We start from the raw sequence: 18,805 nt of genomic DNA on the forward strand, positions 1-18,805 counted from the left end.
AAGAGGTGCAATTGAGTGGCCCCCTCGGTCACCCGACTTAAATCCTTTAGATTTCTTTCTCTGGGGGCACATTAAAAGCAAAGTTTACAGCACTCCACCTGATACCTTGGAAGATCTGCGAGGACGAATCATTAATGTATGTCGCGAAGTAACACCGCAAGTGCTCCAGAATGTTCGACAACGGTTTGAAGACAACCTGTATCATTGTATGCAAGTTGGCGGACAACATTTTCAGCATTTACTTGACTAATACCGTAAGTTTTGAAGTAAAATTAAATCGATTTTCGCATTTCTCGTCAAAAATATTGTTCGTATTTTCAAAGCTGCATATTTTCTAAAATAATGAATCGATTTTCAAAAAGTAAGAATCGATGTATAGAGAATTAAAAGCCCTTTCTAATGACCCCCCACTTGACCCCCATTCCCATTTGAAAAAATTTAGGGGATAGCACTGCCACTTAGGGGGTTGAAGATTATGGTATGCTTTTTGAGCCAAAAGTTGTCCCCCTCAGAAACAAATTTGACCTGTTTTTGGAATTTGCCAAAAAGTTCTTTACTACCCTGTAATGCCTTGCGGTACGTTTTCGATGGGCTACCCTGTATATTAAGTCTACGTAAGGAATTAGGAATAATGTATTGAAAATATAATAGTACGATGTAAAAGGTAATAATTGTGTAATTCTACACGACGTATGTTCAATCATTTACATTTTCCGTGTATAAAAACCATCACAAATTTGTCAAATGTGAATTTCCATAAATTATATGAACGAAAATAGATAATTTCTTTAGTAATCTATCCTGTTATTTCAGGTACATGGTTTCAACAAAGGAAATAGCGCCCGGTGAAATAATTCTAAGCGAAGAGCCCATCGTGGTAGGGCCCTGTACCGGTTGCAAGGTCCAGTGCTTAGGATGCTACAGGCCGCTGGAATCCGAAACCTATTTTGTGAAGTAAGTACTTGCACTTCAAAATGTTTCCAGAACTGTTTGTTGGTTTAAAACTTTTGCATATACGATTGCTCTTTGAAAATATGAGCGCGAATGACGACAAGGCGTGCGGTACAATAATAATAATAATGGTGTTGCTGTTACAATAAATGTTGTCATATAAACTGTTAGGCTGTAAGTTTAACCATATCACTGAAAATATACGCCGATAATTTGAAAGGTTTCGGGGGAATTTGCGTCAGAGAATGCACAAACTTTTAGACTGTAATGACGAAGATAGCAACTCATCAAATGTATGATTTAGAAGAGCATTCGAATGTTTTTTAAATAAGCAAATTGCTTTTAACGATAATCTTCGTTTTTTTTTCGTACAGCCATCAAATCACGAAAAATATTTTCAAACTCTCATGATTTATATTTTATTAGTAACAGTCACGTCCCGAAATATTAATAGAAAAATGTCTTTGATCATACAAAAATAGAATTTTTATGCATCTCAAATTTATTCTGGGTGTTTCAAGGTGATTCACAAAAGATGAAAATGACATTTATGTAAATAAAGAGTAATATAAAGCGCGAGCAGGCGTAATAAGGGTTGTATTACTTTTTATTTTATTTAAAAAATATAAAGTTAATTGAAATATACTGGAAAACACAAAATACAAAAATGTAGGTCTGCAAAACATCAAAGATAAATCTTGAAAATTATTTCCTGTGGTTTCTCTTGGTTGATTTATTCATCAAAAATTTTTCCCGAAGTTCTGGGGCCTATACTTTCCCTGATATCGTACCTCGCCGATCTTGGTGGAACACCCTGTATATGTACCTACCTACATATACAGGGTGGTCCCGAGGTAATGGGCCAAAATTCATGGGTAGATTCCCGAAGCAAAAATATTGCGATTTAACCGAACATACCTTAGTCCAAAAGTTGATAGTTAAAGAGATACAGGATGTTAAATGTTAAATATTATTTTAGTTTATTTCCATTTATTTCTTAATAAATGCAAATATCTACACAAAATTTTGGGGTTTGAGGTTCTTTGGATAGAGGAATTGAAATTTGTTCACATTTTGGTTATAGTTCATAGAGGGCGCCAGCTGCCGTAGATTGAAGGTGTTGGAAATGATATAATTTTTTTGTACTTAAAGGTATCTCATCTTTGGTATCAAATTCTTATTTTCCAACTTTTTTGCACAAAAAAGGTAGACTTTATGAAAGTAGCTGTCTCGCACCGTTTCCGTGATATTTGGCTTTGAAACTTCCAATGGTAACAGTTGAAATAATTAAAATAATTGAATGTCAAAAACAAGGGTTTATTTACAATTAAATATTGTAATGCACAGTAAAATAGCAAACATTAGTAAAAATATGCCTTTTTGACAATAATTGCTCAAAATGTCCACCTCTTGTCTTATTTTATAAATCCTTAATGCGAAATGACTTTGCAGCATTTAAAACCTGCTACTAAAGTTCTTCTCAAGTGTTTATAGTTTATCCATCCATCCCAACAACTGATTTCGTGTAACTCCAAAAACGAAAATCTCGGCATTCTATCTCACATGTATGTATACGTGTATACAATTTAATTTGTAAGCTAAGATGTAATTTTAATTAGATACGAATAATACTTAATATTATTAATTAAATATAAATAAGACATCAATTATTTGATTTTCGTCCAAATCCTACTTAAGAAACTTTACGGCTAAATTAATAATACCTGTAGGTACTTAATTGTAATTTAATGCAACAGCATTGGAAGTGCCAAAGCCAGTTATCTCGAAAACGGTGCGAGATAGCTACTTTAATAAAGTATAACTTTTTTGTGCGAAAAAAGTTGAAAAATAATAATTTGTTACCAAAGATGAGATACCTTAAAGTACAAAAAAGTTATGTTGTTTTTAACACATTTAATATACTGCAGCTAGCGCCCTCTATGAACTTTCAATTGCTCTACTCAAAGAACTCCAATCCCCAAAATTTTGTAGGATGATATTTGTATTTGTTAAGGAATAAATTTAAAAAAAACTGAAATAATACTTTATATTTAACACCCTGTATCTCTTTAACTATCAACTTTTGGACTAAGGTAAGTTCGGCTGAATCGCAATATTTTTGCTTGGGGAATCTATCCATTTTGGGCCATTACCTCGGGACCACCATGTATTTAAAAAAAAATGGTTGTGTTATCTTACTTTTCTGCGCATGCCTATGATATATCATTCGTTAGATCAAATCACTATTTTTTATTACTTTCACTTTAATAAAATTTGGATTTAAAGCTTGGTTTAGAAAATATTATAGCTTTTTTCGAGTATGTGACATTGCCAGTCGTTTTTTTGTCACATTCCCTATTTTCTTATGAAACAATCTAAACCTTTCAAAAATATATTTATATGTGAATTACTACTGTCGGGAAATATGCGTACTATCTATTTAAGTTAAGGTAAATACTTAATTTTTTTTATTATTTATTTGTAATTTCAATTCGACAACTATGAAAATGAATCGCAGCATGTTGAAACCACAAACTTTTTTTAATGTTTAAATCATATTTAAGCTGTACACAGTGACTCCGGTATATTTCAGGGTCCCATTCTGAGACCATTATTATTTACATATTTATAAATAGAATAGGTAACTAATATACTAGATGTATTTCGTTCGCTTTATATTGGTAAATTAAAAAATGTCACCACAATCAAAACCTTAGAAGGCTGTAAGCGACTGCAGGATTTAGACTATTTATCCAGATGGTGCAAAGAACTAATTCAGCCCTGCAAAGTAGAACGTCATTTACTGGAAAATTATCTTTTTTAAGTTTGAATTTCAATTTAAGTAGCATAAACTTACAAAGACCAGCCACGTTCCTTGATCTAAATGTTATCTTGGATCAGAAACTAACTTTTCCTCTCATATCAAAATTACTATCAGTGAAGCACTTGGTTTCATTGTACAATATAGTTACGATTTTATAAACAAACACTTTGAAACATGTAGCTACATCTTCGTTAAAAGCAAACAGCGAAGATTTCTGGCATTTTAAAACTCTTGGGATTTATCTACCTGGAGTTATTCTCAGTAAGGTCTCCTTGATTCAGTTTCCGTTTCCTCACTCACTGTTAGAAGCGAATATTTTTCCAAAGTTTTCGTCATGAAAGTGCACACAATAATCTTGACTGTGCATCCAAACTAGCTAAACTAAATCTATCAGTTCCGCGGGAAACTTCTCGACAATTATGAATATACCTGGAGAAAGTAAGAAAAAACTTGTTAGAAAATTCTCTATTACATGTAAATGTAGAATCCATAGTGCAATGACACTGACATTTTTAGTTGTAATCTTAATATTCTCAATGATGTTTAAAACATCAGTTTCTGTTCTATTATTTTTTTATTATTATTTCTTTTTCTCAGCATAGCCATATTTTCTTTCCATTCTGTACTCTTCTGTTTTATAATTAAGTGAAAATGCGTGGAACAGTGTAGCTTTCAAAGAAATAAAGGGACATAAGTGCTTTTTGGCATGTACTTTTATTTATTATCGTTTTGTTTTTTTTTCTTGGTAGATGTCCCCGGTGTGGTTGGCCACTCTGCTCTCAAACGTGCCCAGGCCTAGGCCAAAGACACGGACACACGATAGAAGAATGCCTGATCCTCCAGAAAAGCAAATCTTCCTCACTCCTTGACTACAGCAACCTGGAAAGCTTGAGACTCCACCTACAAGCAATAGTTCCCCTTAGGTGTCTCATTCTGAAAAGGACTGACCCCAGCACTTTCAATATCATTTGGGATATGGAAAGTCACAACGACATCCGCAGGAATATACCCGAGGTTTGGAATAGCAACCAGGTGAACGTGGTCAACAGGATCACGAAGGATTGGGGACTGGTTGAGTTCAGTGAACATGAAGTCCACACGGTTTGTGGAATTTTAGAGGTAAGCAGCCAATACTTTCATTTTTGTTTCTGTATTTGTTTATGTACAGGGAGATTCAGTCATAACGTCATTAATTTTAACCATGTACTCGGATGGCCTAATAAAGACAGAAAATCGAAAAAAAAAGTTGTTTTCCCAACCTTTTAAAAGATAAGCAAATTACCCCTTAACTTCAACTAATTCGACGTCCTCACATTTTCTGACTGCATTGTCAATCCTCAGTTTATTTCGGACTGTTTTGCGTGTCGATCGTAATGATTAATTTTGCGAATTTATATCATTCTCTACAATTTTAACATATTTAATACAGGGTGTTAAAAAAAGGGTGTAAAATATTTCAGGAGGTAATAGTATGAATCAAAATAACCAGAAAAGTCTCAATAAACATGGGTCCGCAAAGTAACGGTTGCGGAGATATGGACCACCATTCGTTTTTCAAACATTTTATTTTATTAGGAATAAACCGACAAAGGAAGCTTTTAACAAACAAAAAACAAAGTTACAGAAGATGTTCAAAGTGCCCTCCGTCCATTTCCAAGCAGGCACGACATCTTCGTCTCAACGATATTCGAACTCTTTCGAAAATACCCTCCTTGGTTTGGATTTCTTGACACTTTTGATTAATCCGTAGCTGCAGCTCTTCCAGGCTATTTACAGGAGTACCATACGCTAATGTTTTCAAATATCCCCAAACAAAGAAATCTACAGGGTTCAGATCACGCGATCTTGGAGGCCATAAAACAGGTCCGGCCCTTCCTACCCATCTATGTGGAAAAGTTTGGTGTAAATGCTCTCTAACGGCCATGGAAAAATGAGCTGGAGCACCATCATGCTGGAACCATATTTGTTGCCTCTGATTCAAAGAAATGTCTTCCAAAAACTCATACAGTGTGTTCTGCAGAAAGTTGAGGTAAGCAGCGCCTGTTAATCGGTTTGGTAAAACAACAGGACCTACAAACCTTTCACCTACAATACCCATCCAAATGTTTAATGAAAAACGTGCCTGATGTCCAGATTCTATTAGAGCATGAGGATTTTCGTCGGCCCAAGTTTGCGTATTGTGAAAATTAAACACTCCATTTCCTGTGAACCCGGCCTCATCAGTAAAAAGAATGTTTGCAAGAAAACGAGGGTCTTCAGCATCATGACGTAAAAACCAGCGGCAAAAAACCAAGCGTGCTTGATGATCATTTATTGGATTTAAGGCCTGTACTCGTTGCACATGGTATGGATAAAGCAGTTGCTCGTGAAGGATTCTCCAAACAAGAGGACCACTAATTCCTACCTCGGCTGATATTCTCCGCACACTCGTACCTGGATTCTGCTTTAGCAGTGCTAGAATTTCTTCTTCTGCTCTAGGAGTGGATACCGACCTTGGTCTTCCGGATAAATGACACTGTTTGCTCAAGGAACCGGTATCACGCAATCTTTGGTGAATTCTTCCAAACATGCGGTGTGAAGGAATCTGGCGATTTGGATAAGCGTCAACATAAAGACGTCGCGCTTCGGTGGCGTTCCCATTAGCACGACCATAACATGAAATGCATGTCTGTTAATTCTGCGTTAGAGTAACCAGCCATAGCGAAAGAAAACTTGTGCACTGAGTACAATTGTCAAATACGTACTGTTTATTTCACTAAACATTAACCAACTATTATAAGAAAATACACAACGTTTTTGCAAAATAAAAAAAGGGGATAAAAAACATAAAACATTCCATATCTCCGCAACCGTTACTTTGCGGACCCAATTTATTGGGACTTTTCTGCTTAATTTGGTTCATACTATTACCTCCTTAAATATTTTACACTCTTTTTTTAACACCCTGTATTATTATTGGCTGAAGTGTGCAAGAAAAAACATGTGCTTCTAAAATAGTCAATACAACCGTTACTAATATGTACTAGGAAAATGTTTAAATTTGGCGCTTCAGGTCGATATCGAGTTAACTTGGGAACCGTGAATGGTCAATTTCGCCAGCGGCCAGGAAAGGTCCGAAAAGCAGTTTAAATAATTATTGGAAAATATTGAAAAATATACATTCTAAAATTTTTTTAATCATGTATGCGTATTCTATTAATTTGTCCCTATCTTCCTTTAAAATTAAGGACATTATTACAGAATCACCCTGTAGTTGTTAACAATTTCATCCGCATTATAACCAAGATTGTCAAGTTTCTATACAAGGTGTTAATGAAATAAATACTCAAAATTTGACATCTCATATTTTCGGTTCAGAAACTAGAAAAAATTGCGTACACAAAGAAAATTGTAAAATTTGCCCCATGGTCCCGCATTTTCTTACACCTCTGTAGCAAATTTTCATTTGTATATTGTACCGATCATTAAGCATACAAATAGTAATACAAAATTTCGTGATTTAATACTAAACCTTTTTGAAGTTATGCAATAAAAACTATTTCCTGAGTTACCCCTTTAAGGGGCCGTATCTCTTTTAGGGGCCGCCACTGACAAAAAATCTATTAAAGTTTTCATCATATTTCGACATGTTTAAACACTCGCAAATTTTGAGTACTTATTTCGTTAACACCTTGTATATTATTTTCACTTATGTCAAACTACATGACATATCACAAATATCATTGCTGGCAGAGAGTGACCTATAAATCTGCAGGTACTATCAAAGCATAACTTAAATTATTTTATTTTTATTTATTTTAAAATTTAGAAATCCTGTCACAGTTTAAGGAAGTTCTCTTGTGATTTCAAAGAAACATAAAAAAATAATGAATGTTGCATAAATACGAGTATGCGCTGATTCCATATCAATTTTGACTTTACCCATTGTACAAATTAAATAAAAATAAATCATAAAGAAAGCAAATACAGGGTGGCCAAATGAAAACGAAACAGAGCCATTTTCAGGAACTGCGTCAAGATTGTAGAAAAACGCTCAGACCCGTCGATTTTAGATTAAAGGGGGACATTCTTTGCTGATATTTTTGACTCCGCCACTTTCACCTCCAAGCAAGGGTAAGCATCACCCCAAAATATTTAAATGGCATTGGGGGTTAAGTAATATTTCCTTTGAAGTTCTTACAATTCTCTTTAAAACAGACTTTAAATTTTATAATTCCGCCCAATACTTTGAAAAAAAATACATTTTAAAATTTAAATTATGATTAGTTGCTTACTTACTACTTAGTTGATTAAATGTTCAAACTGATGACCGCCCGCTTCCAAACAATAATAAAAATTTTGTTCGAAATGTTCGCGAACATTCCGAAGCATTTCCGGAGTGCGATTCGACGGCATTCGTCGCCGATTCTTTGACACAAATCTTCCAGCGACGCTGGCTGTGTTTTATAGATTTTACTTTTTAGGTATCCCCACAAAAAGAAATCAAGGGGCAATAAATCCGGTGATGGTGGAGGCCACTCAATGCTGCCTCTTCTTCCAATCCAATTCCGTAGAAAACGTTGGTCCAAATACTGACGGACAATTAACGCATAATGCGGAGGAGCACCGTCCTGTTGAAATATCAAATGATCATCATACTCACCGAAAATTCCAGCCCATACATTTAATTTTTCCGGTTGCTGTGTATGCACCTCGTGAAAAACTCTTGGGTTTGAATCGGACCAATAGCGGCAATTGTGACGATTTACCGTCCCGTTCAAGAAAAAACTGCATTCATCAGAAAAACAGATGTTAAAAAGGAACTGTGGATCGTTCCCTGCTCGCTCACTCATTATTTCGCAAAATTGCAAACGGCGGTCATAATCATCCTCATGAAGTTCCTGGACTAAATGTATTTTGTATGGATGGAATTTATTCTTCTTCAAAATGGTTTGTATGCTAGTTCGATTGATCCCAGACACAGATGCCAGCTGCCTCGTACTTAATGTAGGATCAAGATGAACTTGTCCCAAAACTGCAACTTCACTAGCTTCATTAACTATAGGTTTTTCAATTTCTCGTTTTTTATTGGCTACGTTCCCTGTCTCTTGAAATTTTTTTACTAACTCTAGAACATACTTCCTCCTGACATGTCGATCTTGATGTTGTTCATTAAATAGCTGAGCTGTTCTATTCGCACATTTATTGTTCATAAAGTAAAGCGAAATGATATCTACCCTTTCCGCAATGGAATAAACCATAGTGTTTAATTTTCAAAAACACAATTAAATAAACTACCAACCAACGCTTCCAAATAATACTAGAAAATAATTTGGAATCCACTAATTTTACGTTCATTGTGTGTGTATAGCATTCATTTCTGTTTTTTACAATTGTGTTTTTTTTACGAAAGTGATAACAAATCGCCAAAAACCAATGTAACGCAAGAAATACTAAATTTATACCATTGCCGTACTTAACTCGAATGACTGACATTTTTACCGTTACTAATTGTTTGTACATAAGTTTCAATTTTAAAATCAAAATTCTTAATAAGGATTGGGCGGAATTATAAAATTTAAAGTCTGTTGTAAAGAGAATTGTAAGAGTTCTCAAAAGAAATATTACTCCAGCCTTTTAAATATTTTGGGGTGTTGCTTACCCTTGCTTGGGGTGAAAGTGGCGGAGTCAAAAATACTAGCAAAGAATGTCCCCTTTTAATCTAAAATCGACGGGTCTGAGGGTTTTTCTACAATCTTGACGCAGTTCCTGAAAATGGTTCTGTTTCGTTTTCATTTGGCCACCCTGTATATATGACATATTGACATATCTCAAGCTCCATTATTGAGAAAAACAGAGGGAACCACATCTCCATACCTTGAATTGTTAAGGAGATACAGGCTGTTTGCCACTTTTACTCGTTTTTTTGAGCGACTTTTTTGTATTTGTGACTTTTTTAATTTGGTGAATATGACTATTTTTTAAGTAAAATACAATAGTGTACGTTTCTTTCAATGCTTAAACTCATATTTTTTAATAAGAAACAATATATCATAATTTTACGTAGATCTTAAAAATAAACAGTTCCGCTTAATGCTTTCATTGCAGAATAGTATTCAGTATCATAAGACTTTTTTTTAATATAAAACATCCACCCTATACTGCATCTGCACAATTTGTAGAATTTTTTTGGATTATGAGAAGTTTTAACGTTCCAATTTTAAATTATGTATGATTAGATTTGGTCAATGATATCTGGATAATTAAAAAGACAACTGTACCTGTCTCCACCTCCACCTAGTACTTTAAAACAAGTGCGAATCTACTATTAGGGAAAAAATCAATTTTAGGTAAACTGCTTCGAAATCGGACAAGGCATAAACATAAGAGGACTCTACCCAACGGCATTCCTTATGTCCCACGACTGCGTCCCAAATACCAACCACACCGATGAAGAAACTAATTACAAATTAACAGTAAGGGCTTCCACGAGAATCTCTCAAGGTCACCCTATCACGTTGAGCTACGCTTACACGTTACAGGTCCGTACAAATATATTTTATTCCTTTCACGGAAACTTGTCCCTAGTTAATATATTCTCACAGCGTATTTGTCCCTCAGAATTCCTTAAAAAGACGTGAACATCTTCTAGAGAATAAATTCTTCGAGTGTCACTGCAAGAGATGCTCCGACCCCACCGAGCTTGGCACTTATTCGGGGGCCTTGATCTGCCCCAAATGCAAGACTGGCCTCGTTCTCTGTGATAAGCCGCTGGACGCCGAGTCCTCCTGGAGTTGCAACAACTTACAGGGCCATTGCCCAGGTTACAGCATAGCTGCTAGGTCCATGAAGCTGCTGTTGCACAGGTACGTGCCCTTTTATTATTTAAGACCAAAAGGTCACTCATTTTTCACGCCATCTAAACACATAACCACTGAACAAATTGAATGTACAATGAATCTATATGAGAATCCCCATTCTATGCTTCTAAATCTGTGTGAACTGTTCTGACAGCAACAAAATCGCGTCTTGAGTAATCTTGACCTTCTTGAACTGTACTTTAAGCTGGCTAACGAAGAATCTGAGGACAGCAACAGTCTGTTAATCAGATCTCTGATTTTGTCCACGCACATGATTTTTCTTGTGAACTATCGATACCTTCTTATGTCTTTGTTATATCCTATTGTGCTTCTTCCGAAACCTGACCTATTGAAATAGTACAAGAAGTAATACCAATTGTATTCTTTCAACATACATTATTATTGATGTGTTCAAAAGTTGGTGTCATTAATGCTAATATACTATCAACAGACAACGTTTTTTGTTCATCTGCAAATACCCTTTTCCTATTTTGATACCTTGACTCGCTATGTTTCTGATAATTCCTTGACAATTTTGACCGAGCCTCTCTTTCCTTCATCAAGCATTCATCTCAGTAGCTATAGACAGTTCATCTAACGAAACTGACTCAACGAAGGGTCTAAGTTTTCGTCTTTTTATATTTTCGCTATACTCAACAAACTAATTTGTAAGTCCACCAGGCCGTGAAGATTACTTATCTTTAATTGATGGTAATGATTGGTAAACATTTTCGAGAATGTTAACTTGTTGGTGTAACTATTCCGTATCAGTTTATTTCGATTTGCTGGTGGAAGCTTCTTAAAAACACTTTTAAATTGAGTTTTGCAAGACGAAACTCACTTTTGAAAAAATTCTTGTCCTGTATGTAATAGTGACGGCAAACCTGAAAATAATAATATATAGGATACGTGAAGCATCGATTTTTGTTACTGCTTTTCTAATATTACATCTACATCTCTATCAACAATTAAAATAATAAAGGTTCTGGTAACGAATATAAAATATCAAAGACATGAAAAAATTTATAAAATTAGACGTAAATATCTTAACCACATCTATTTTCAAAATACAGGGTGTTAATGATAAGTTTTGCCAACATTTAATGGCGTATTCTACCAATGAAAATATTACAGCCTTACAGTTAGACAGTTGCTGAATAATCAGTATCCTAATCACTGGATTGGTAGAGGAGGATCCATTGCTTGGCCGGCTCGTTCCCCCGACCTGAATCCCTTGGATTACTTTTTTTAGGGCTACCTCAAAGCTATGGTATATCGATCAATACGGAGACGCTGCGCAGCATGCATTGCATCCCAAGCACAGCATTTTGAACATTTCTTGTGATGTTGTATATAGTGTTTTAAAATCTCTCAATAATATTAGGTATTGAATTTATTGTTACACATTTAGCAATCAGTAGAAAATGATAAATAGTAGGTACCTACTTAAGTATATTTTTATTTAATTTCCCAATTATCTAAAGACCAGAAAATTTTACAAATAGTTTACAAGAATACTTTATTGCCACAAATCGATTGTACATTTTAAAAACATTTAAAATTATTTAAAAAATCAGTGGCGCACGATTTTTTTTCAAAAAGTGTCCTCCACTCCCCTAATAACTACGCCACTGGAGTGTATTTTGGAATAAGTTATCCATGAAAAAATAGTCCCTATTAAAAAAATGTCATACCCCAAATTTTATCACTAAATATTCTTTACCGGTGAAATTACAGGAAAAATCATATAAATATTTGAAACTTTTAATACCCTGTATCTCCNTTCCCCCGACCTGAATCCCTTGGATTACTTTTTTTAGGGCTACCTCAAAGCTATGGTATATCGATCAATACGGAGACGCTGCGCAGCATGCATTGCATCCCAAGCACAGCATTTTGAACATTTCTTGTGATGTTGTATATAGTGTCTTAAAATCTTTCAATAATATTAGGTATTGAATTTATTGTTACACATTTAGCAATCAGTAGAAAATAATAAATAGCAACGTAGGTACCTACTTAAGTATATTTTTATTTAATTTCCCAATTATCTAAAGACCAGAAAATTTTACAAATAGTTTGAAAGGATACTTTATTGCCGCAAATCGATTGTACATTTTAAAAACATTTAAAATTATTTAAAAAATCAGTGGCGCACGATGTTTTTTCAAAAAATGTCCTCTACTCCCCTAATAACTACGCCACTGGAGTGTATTTTGGAATAAGTTATCCATGAAAAAATAGTCCCTATTAAAAAGATGTCATCCCCCAAATTTTATCACTAAATATTCTTTACCGGTGAAATTACAGGAAAAATCATATAAATATTTGAAACTTTTAACACCCTGTATCTCCGTAGAGAAGCGTCCTATAAAAAATTTTTATAGGACAAAAGTTTATTATTTTTATCGTCGGAATACGCCATTAAAGTTTGGCAAAACTTATCATTAACACCCTGTATTATTCTCAATTTTCAGGATATCTCAGGAAGTGGAACAGATCGACTTAAACGATGTCGAGGGTATGGAAACATTCTTAAAAAAATACAGGAACGTACTCCACCCCACCCATTACCTGTGTTTTGGTATTAAAGTTTCCTTAAGCCAAGTTTATGGGAAAATCAATGGTTACTTAATCTATGAGCTGTCAAATGAACTGCTGGAAAGGAAGAGAGATTTGTGCACTGAAATCTTGAAGGTTCTGGACATTATCGAGCCTGGATATACTAGGATAAGAGGTAAGCCTATTGAAGCCTATTGACTATAAGAAGTCGTGTTTTTTGCCATTTGTTTAACAAAACTCTACTCTTTTAGAATAGCCTTAAAGTATTAAACTATACGATTGCCATATTACATATAATAACGAAACTGATTTCCTAAATTTTCTGTTGGACAGTCAGCTATTAAGATTTTTCACATAGTCCAGGCGGTATCTTATCGGGTTGGGTAAAACGCATATGATCGGAGATTTTTGCTTTAACGGCTTCTAAATAACATCAGAAATGATAATTTTTCTATGCAAATAAAATAAAACGTGGGCTTAATTTTTAATGCAATAAAGTATAAAAAAATAGCAAAAAAATTAATTTTTTTCTTGGATTTCTCGGCGACAACTTAGCAACTTATCATTTTAGACAAAAATGGGAAAGGAAAAAAAGTTTTGTAATTAAATTTTGATCAAGATAGAATTAGTTGCAATTCGGAAAAATAATTATTGTTATTGCAAAAATCGGAAAAATCATTTAAAAAATTGCAAAAAATGCTAGTTTATTTGTCAATTTATTTCAGACACTTGAATAATACCTAGGATCTTCATACTTTTCCCAATTAAACTTCTTAGTGCATAGAATCATCACACCAAAATTCATCCAATTCGGTTTGATAGTTTTTACATAATAATTGTTTAAATTTTTTATATTTTTTAAATTAAAAAATTTTCAAAATCAAATTTCTAAAAATCTAAAACCTTTGAATACTTGAAAATTTCACCACAGAAAGAAGAGCTGTCAAGCTTTAAAATGATTTTTGAAAAATTCAAATCGGACGATTAGGTGAACCGTGGTGACTGTTTAAACATTGTCGCAATTTTCACGCTTATAAACAATTGCAATAATTTAATGTTTTTTTCAATTTTTTTTTTATTTTAAAATATGGTTTGAAAGTACTCGGAAAGACGAGTATTTAAAAAAAAACTGATGATCCGCCCATTATTTTCGGAGTTATAGCCCGTTAAAGTTAACCCTTATTTACAGCAAAACTATAAGGGTATAAGGGCTGTTTTTTGAACTAATAGGTTTGTCATTCCGAGTACTTTCCAGATATAAATTTTCAAAATTTGCAATCACGGGCGTCCCATTTAAAATGTCACTCAAAGATATTCAAGACCGCGTGAAATCAATGAGGTATCAGTGGTGGGGGGAGCAAACACACAGCTACTCCGATCTGAATTCTCGAGTTCAAAACTGCGACGCTCGGAAAAATTTCACTTATCTCAGCTTCTAATGGACCAATTTCGATGATTTTTTTTTAAATCGATGTCTCGCAACTTAAAAAATTCAATTATCATATTTTCAACTACCTTTTATTATTAATTATTGGACTTTTGACATGCCGATAAACAGTTACTTTAAAAAATGATTAATTTATTATGTTTATTTATTTACTATGTTAATATTCACGACCAAAATTTTTGCATGTTGCACCAGGTAATACTAGTAAGTTTGTTTAAATATTATAAAATTGTTTAAACAATAATTATTTAAATAAACAACTGAAAATTGGTATTAATTTTTAGTTGTACGATAAATTTCTAAAAATCTTTCAAAAAAAAATAAATTGTGAATAATTATAATTTTAATTTTTTCGTTTACTTTTAAAATATTTATCTAAAATTTATTTTTTATTTATAAAAAAAAGTATAAGAATCTTTTGGATACTTAATTAATACCAACAACATGGTGCAACATGCAAAAATTTTGGTCGTGAAAATTAACATAGTAAATAAATAAACATAATAAATTAATCATTTTTTAAAGTAACTGTTTATCGGCATGTCAAAAGTCCAATAATTAATAATAAAATGTAGTTGAAAATATGATAATTGAATTTTTTAGTTGCGAGACATCGATTTAAAAAAAAATCATCGAAATTGGTCCATTAGACGCTGAGATAAGTGAAATTTTTCCGAGTGTCGCAATTTTGAACTCGAGAATTCAGATCGGAGTAGCTGTGTGTTTGCTCCCCCCACCACTGATACCTCATTGATTTCACGCGGTCTTGAATATCTTTGAGTGACATTTTAAATGGGACGCCCGTGATTGCAAATTTTGAAAATTTATATCTGGAAAGTACTCGGAATAACAAACCTATTGGTTCAAAAAACAGCCCTTATAGTTTTGCTGTAAATAAGGGTTAACTTTAACGGGCTATAACTCCGAAAATAATGGGCGGATCATCAGGTTTTTTTTTAAATACTCGCCTTTCCGAGTACTTTCAAACCATATTTTAAAATAAAAAAAAATTTGAAAAAACATTAAATTATTGCAATTGTTTATAAGCGTGAAAATTGCGAAAATGTTTAAACAATCACCACGGCTCACCTAATCGTCCGATTTGAATTTTTCAAAAAGCATTTTAAAGCTTGAGAGCTCTTCTTTTTGTGGTGAAATTTTCAAGTATTCAAAGGCTTTAGATTTTTAGAAATTTGATTTTGAAAATTTTTTAATTTAAAAAAAATAAAAAAATTAAACAATTATTATGTAAAAACTATCGAACCGAATTGGATGAAATTTGGTGTGATGATTCTATGCACTAAGAAGTTTAATTGGGAAAAGTATGAAGATCCTAGGTATTATTCAAGTGTCTGAAAAAAATTGACAAATAAACTAGCATTTTTTGCAATTTTTTAAATGATTTTTCCGATTTTTGCAATAACAATAATTATTTTTTCGAATTGCAACTAACTCTATCTTGATCAAAATTTAATTACAATTTTTTTTTCCTGTTCCATTTTTGTCTAAAATGAATAGTTGCCAAGTTGTCGCCGATAAATCCAAGAAAAAAATAAATTTTTTTGCTATTTATTTAAACTTTTTTGCTTTAAAAATTAAGCCCACGTTTTTTTTTATTTGCATAGAAAAATTATCATTTCTGATGTTGTTTAGAAGCCGTTAAAGCAAAAATCTCCGATCATATGCGTTTTACCCAAGTATACCCTTTTTAAAACAGATACCGCCTGGTCTAACAAAAAATTTGCTAACTGCATTGGGTTCTGTAAGACCAAATTTCCAGTTTCCCAATTAAACCAACGGATCTTTATATTTCAGGTGTGACTCTCTACGAAATACACGCCCCGCTGATGATCCTGTTGACGCGCGATATGGAGGACCAGTCGCCAGCCAAGAGTGAGCTAAGAACCAGACTGAGAGAGGTGCTGAAATACCTCACGGAGGCCAGCGTCATCCTGAGCTACGAACCTGAAAATTCCCCGGAAGGCATCATGGGGAGAGCCGCCAAGGAAGCTTTGGTGCAAATGAGAGACTGGGAAAGCATTGTTGGGAAGTTATAGAATGACATTCTTTATTCTTATTCCAGGTGTTCTAGATACAGTTCTGTATAGCTTTATTTTATAAATCCGTTTGTAAAGTCCACATATTGAGTTGATTAATTCTTTTTGTGTAAATAATCAATGAAATTACTGCAGCAGCTTGACACTTTCAATTTCACTGAAAATAACAAATAAAAGTTATAACCGCACAATAGATTTGAGTACTGTTGTTTTCTGTGAATGAATATCTTCATAATTATACATAACAGTTACATAGTATATTGTTAAAGAGTGTTTAAATAAATTATTTTGTACATAAAGAATAAAAATATTTTTTAAATAAATTCAGCGTTTTCTTTACACGGTATAAGAAAAAAAATAGTTCACAATGCTGAAAATGAGAGAGTTCATAGAAAATTCAATGCGAGAACGTCAATTTTTAACATTGGAAATGTTTAAGAATCGGTAGAGTAACGCAAAATATGTATTGGGGTATAAACTCACATTTTTGGCTGCGACGGCTGGGCGCAGGGATGGTCCGATCGGAGTGATTTTGGTGTCGTTGTGTAGGCCCGACCATTTTGTATCGAATAGAAGATAGGGGTGGCAGTGGGGACAAAAAAACATTTTGAATGTTTCTTATCCCATTCTAGCAACATAAACAAATATTTTGAGCATATCATCATTGTATCATACGAATATCTCACTCTAATTCAGATACAAATGTTATATTCAGATAAGCGATATAGCCCAGTGGTTATGTATATAAGAAAAATCATTGAAATTGCATTATGCTATAATTTTCTTTTTCCAATCGTTGGGGGACTCGCTGGTAGCGTCTGCCGCCATATTGAATTTAATGTTGAATATATTTTGGTTAAAATCTTTACTTCTTTTCAATTTTTCTATAACTTTGGTTATTAGATTTTCCATCTGCGATTGATATTTTTCAATTTACATTCACATAAAAATGTGTAAAATTAAACTAAATTATTGCATTATCTTGTTTATTTTTAAGAATTAGATTCTTTATAACTTTTTCCCCTAACCTTTTTTCTTGCATCAATATTCTAGGTTCTATGTTTTGTGAATAATAATAAATTATATTAATTGACATTAGTGTATCCATGACCAAGGGAGTCGCCAGCCAATGGGCTAGGGGGGGCAAGATAATAGAGAGGATGGGAGAAATATAAATTATAGGTAGAAATAGGTACAGTGAATTAATTTTTTTTAGAATAATTTTTAATAAAACCTTTTTAATAATACAAGAAAAATATGAAAAAATATAAGTAACTAAAAAATAAAGAAGTTCAACGAAAATTAGGATTTTTTGAAAATTTGTCGACCACTTTATTAATCAATTCTTCATGGTGTCAAAAATAAGGATAATTAAGGATCGAATAATAACCTTCACAATTCAAGCTTCAAGCTATAAGTAAATGGGACCCAATTTGAACACTTAATTAATTAAAACTTGTTTGAAAACTCTTTTTTTCGGTTTATTTCACCGACACATTTTAGATTAATTTTAAGGCAGAACAAAAAAATTTCAGCATTTTGTAAAGAAAATTATATTATTATACCATTTAAGATTCTTGAAGGGGTTGCCACCTCGTTTAGGGGTATGACCCTACATCCTTGAATTTATGATCAAAAGATCCCATACCTCAAAAACGAAGCATCTCCTAAATAATTTTAATAATTTTAATACTATTGGTTAAACCCAAGGGAAGGGGAGACAAAAAGGCTTATTTGACTTACACATACTCGACACTAAGACCAATTTTAATAGGTACTATATTTTTTAGGTTTTATGAGGAACGTCTTCCTAAAGTTTATCGACTGAATCCAGAATCACCCTTCCGAAAAATCAATTTTGCCATGAAACTATAAGAGTTAGGAAAAAAGTGAATGGACACTTTTTGTCAATAACAAACTGTTCTATCTAAAAACAGCATCATTTTTTATTTTCAGTAGGGCCGTATTAATTTTTTTTATAATTTAATGAGTCTGGGTCCCCATAACTCCGCCACTGGTTGCTTGCGGAACTTCTGCTTCTATGGAAAAATGGTATCTTATAAGAAGATGTGTCATGCCTAATTTGGCTTAAATAGCCGTCTTCATTTAGAAGTTATTTAAAAAA

The 18,805-nt window shown here is 33.3% G+C and overlaps 1 protein-coding gene across 2 annotated transcripts in view; it reads left to right on the forward strand.

The window, feature by feature from the left end:
• The window catches only part of LOC108906037 (protein msta), a 69,521-nt gene extending 52,518 nt beyond the window's left edge, over window positions 1-17,003 (forward strand). For both annotated transcript variants that reach the window (XM_018709189.1, XM_018709181.1), the window contains exons 3-8: window positions 814-954; window positions 4,525-4,894; window positions 10,105-10,296; window positions 10,376-10,620; window positions 13,092-13,351; window positions 16,439-17,003. In XM_018709189.1, the coding sequence (XP_018564705.1) occupies window positions 814-954; window positions 4,525-4,894; window positions 10,105-10,296; window positions 10,376-10,620; window positions 13,092-13,351; window positions 16,439-16,680 (1,450 nt within the window). In that variant the 3' untranslated portion in view covers window positions 16,681-17,003. The remainder of the gene's footprint in view (window positions 1-813; window positions 955-4,524; window positions 4,895-10,104; window positions 10,297-10,375; window positions 10,621-13,091; window positions 13,352-16,438) is intronic.
• Window positions 17,004-18,805: the final 1,802 nt, after the last annotated feature.

Source organism: Anoplophora glabripennis, unplaced genomic scaffold (assembly GCF_000390285.2).
Source record: "Anoplophora glabripennis isolate ALB-LARVAE unplaced genomic scaffold, Agla_2.0 scaffold21, whole genome shotgun sequence".
Taxonomy (NCBI): domain Eukaryota; kingdom Metazoa; phylum Arthropoda; class Insecta; order Coleoptera; family Cerambycidae; genus Anoplophora; species Anoplophora glabripennis.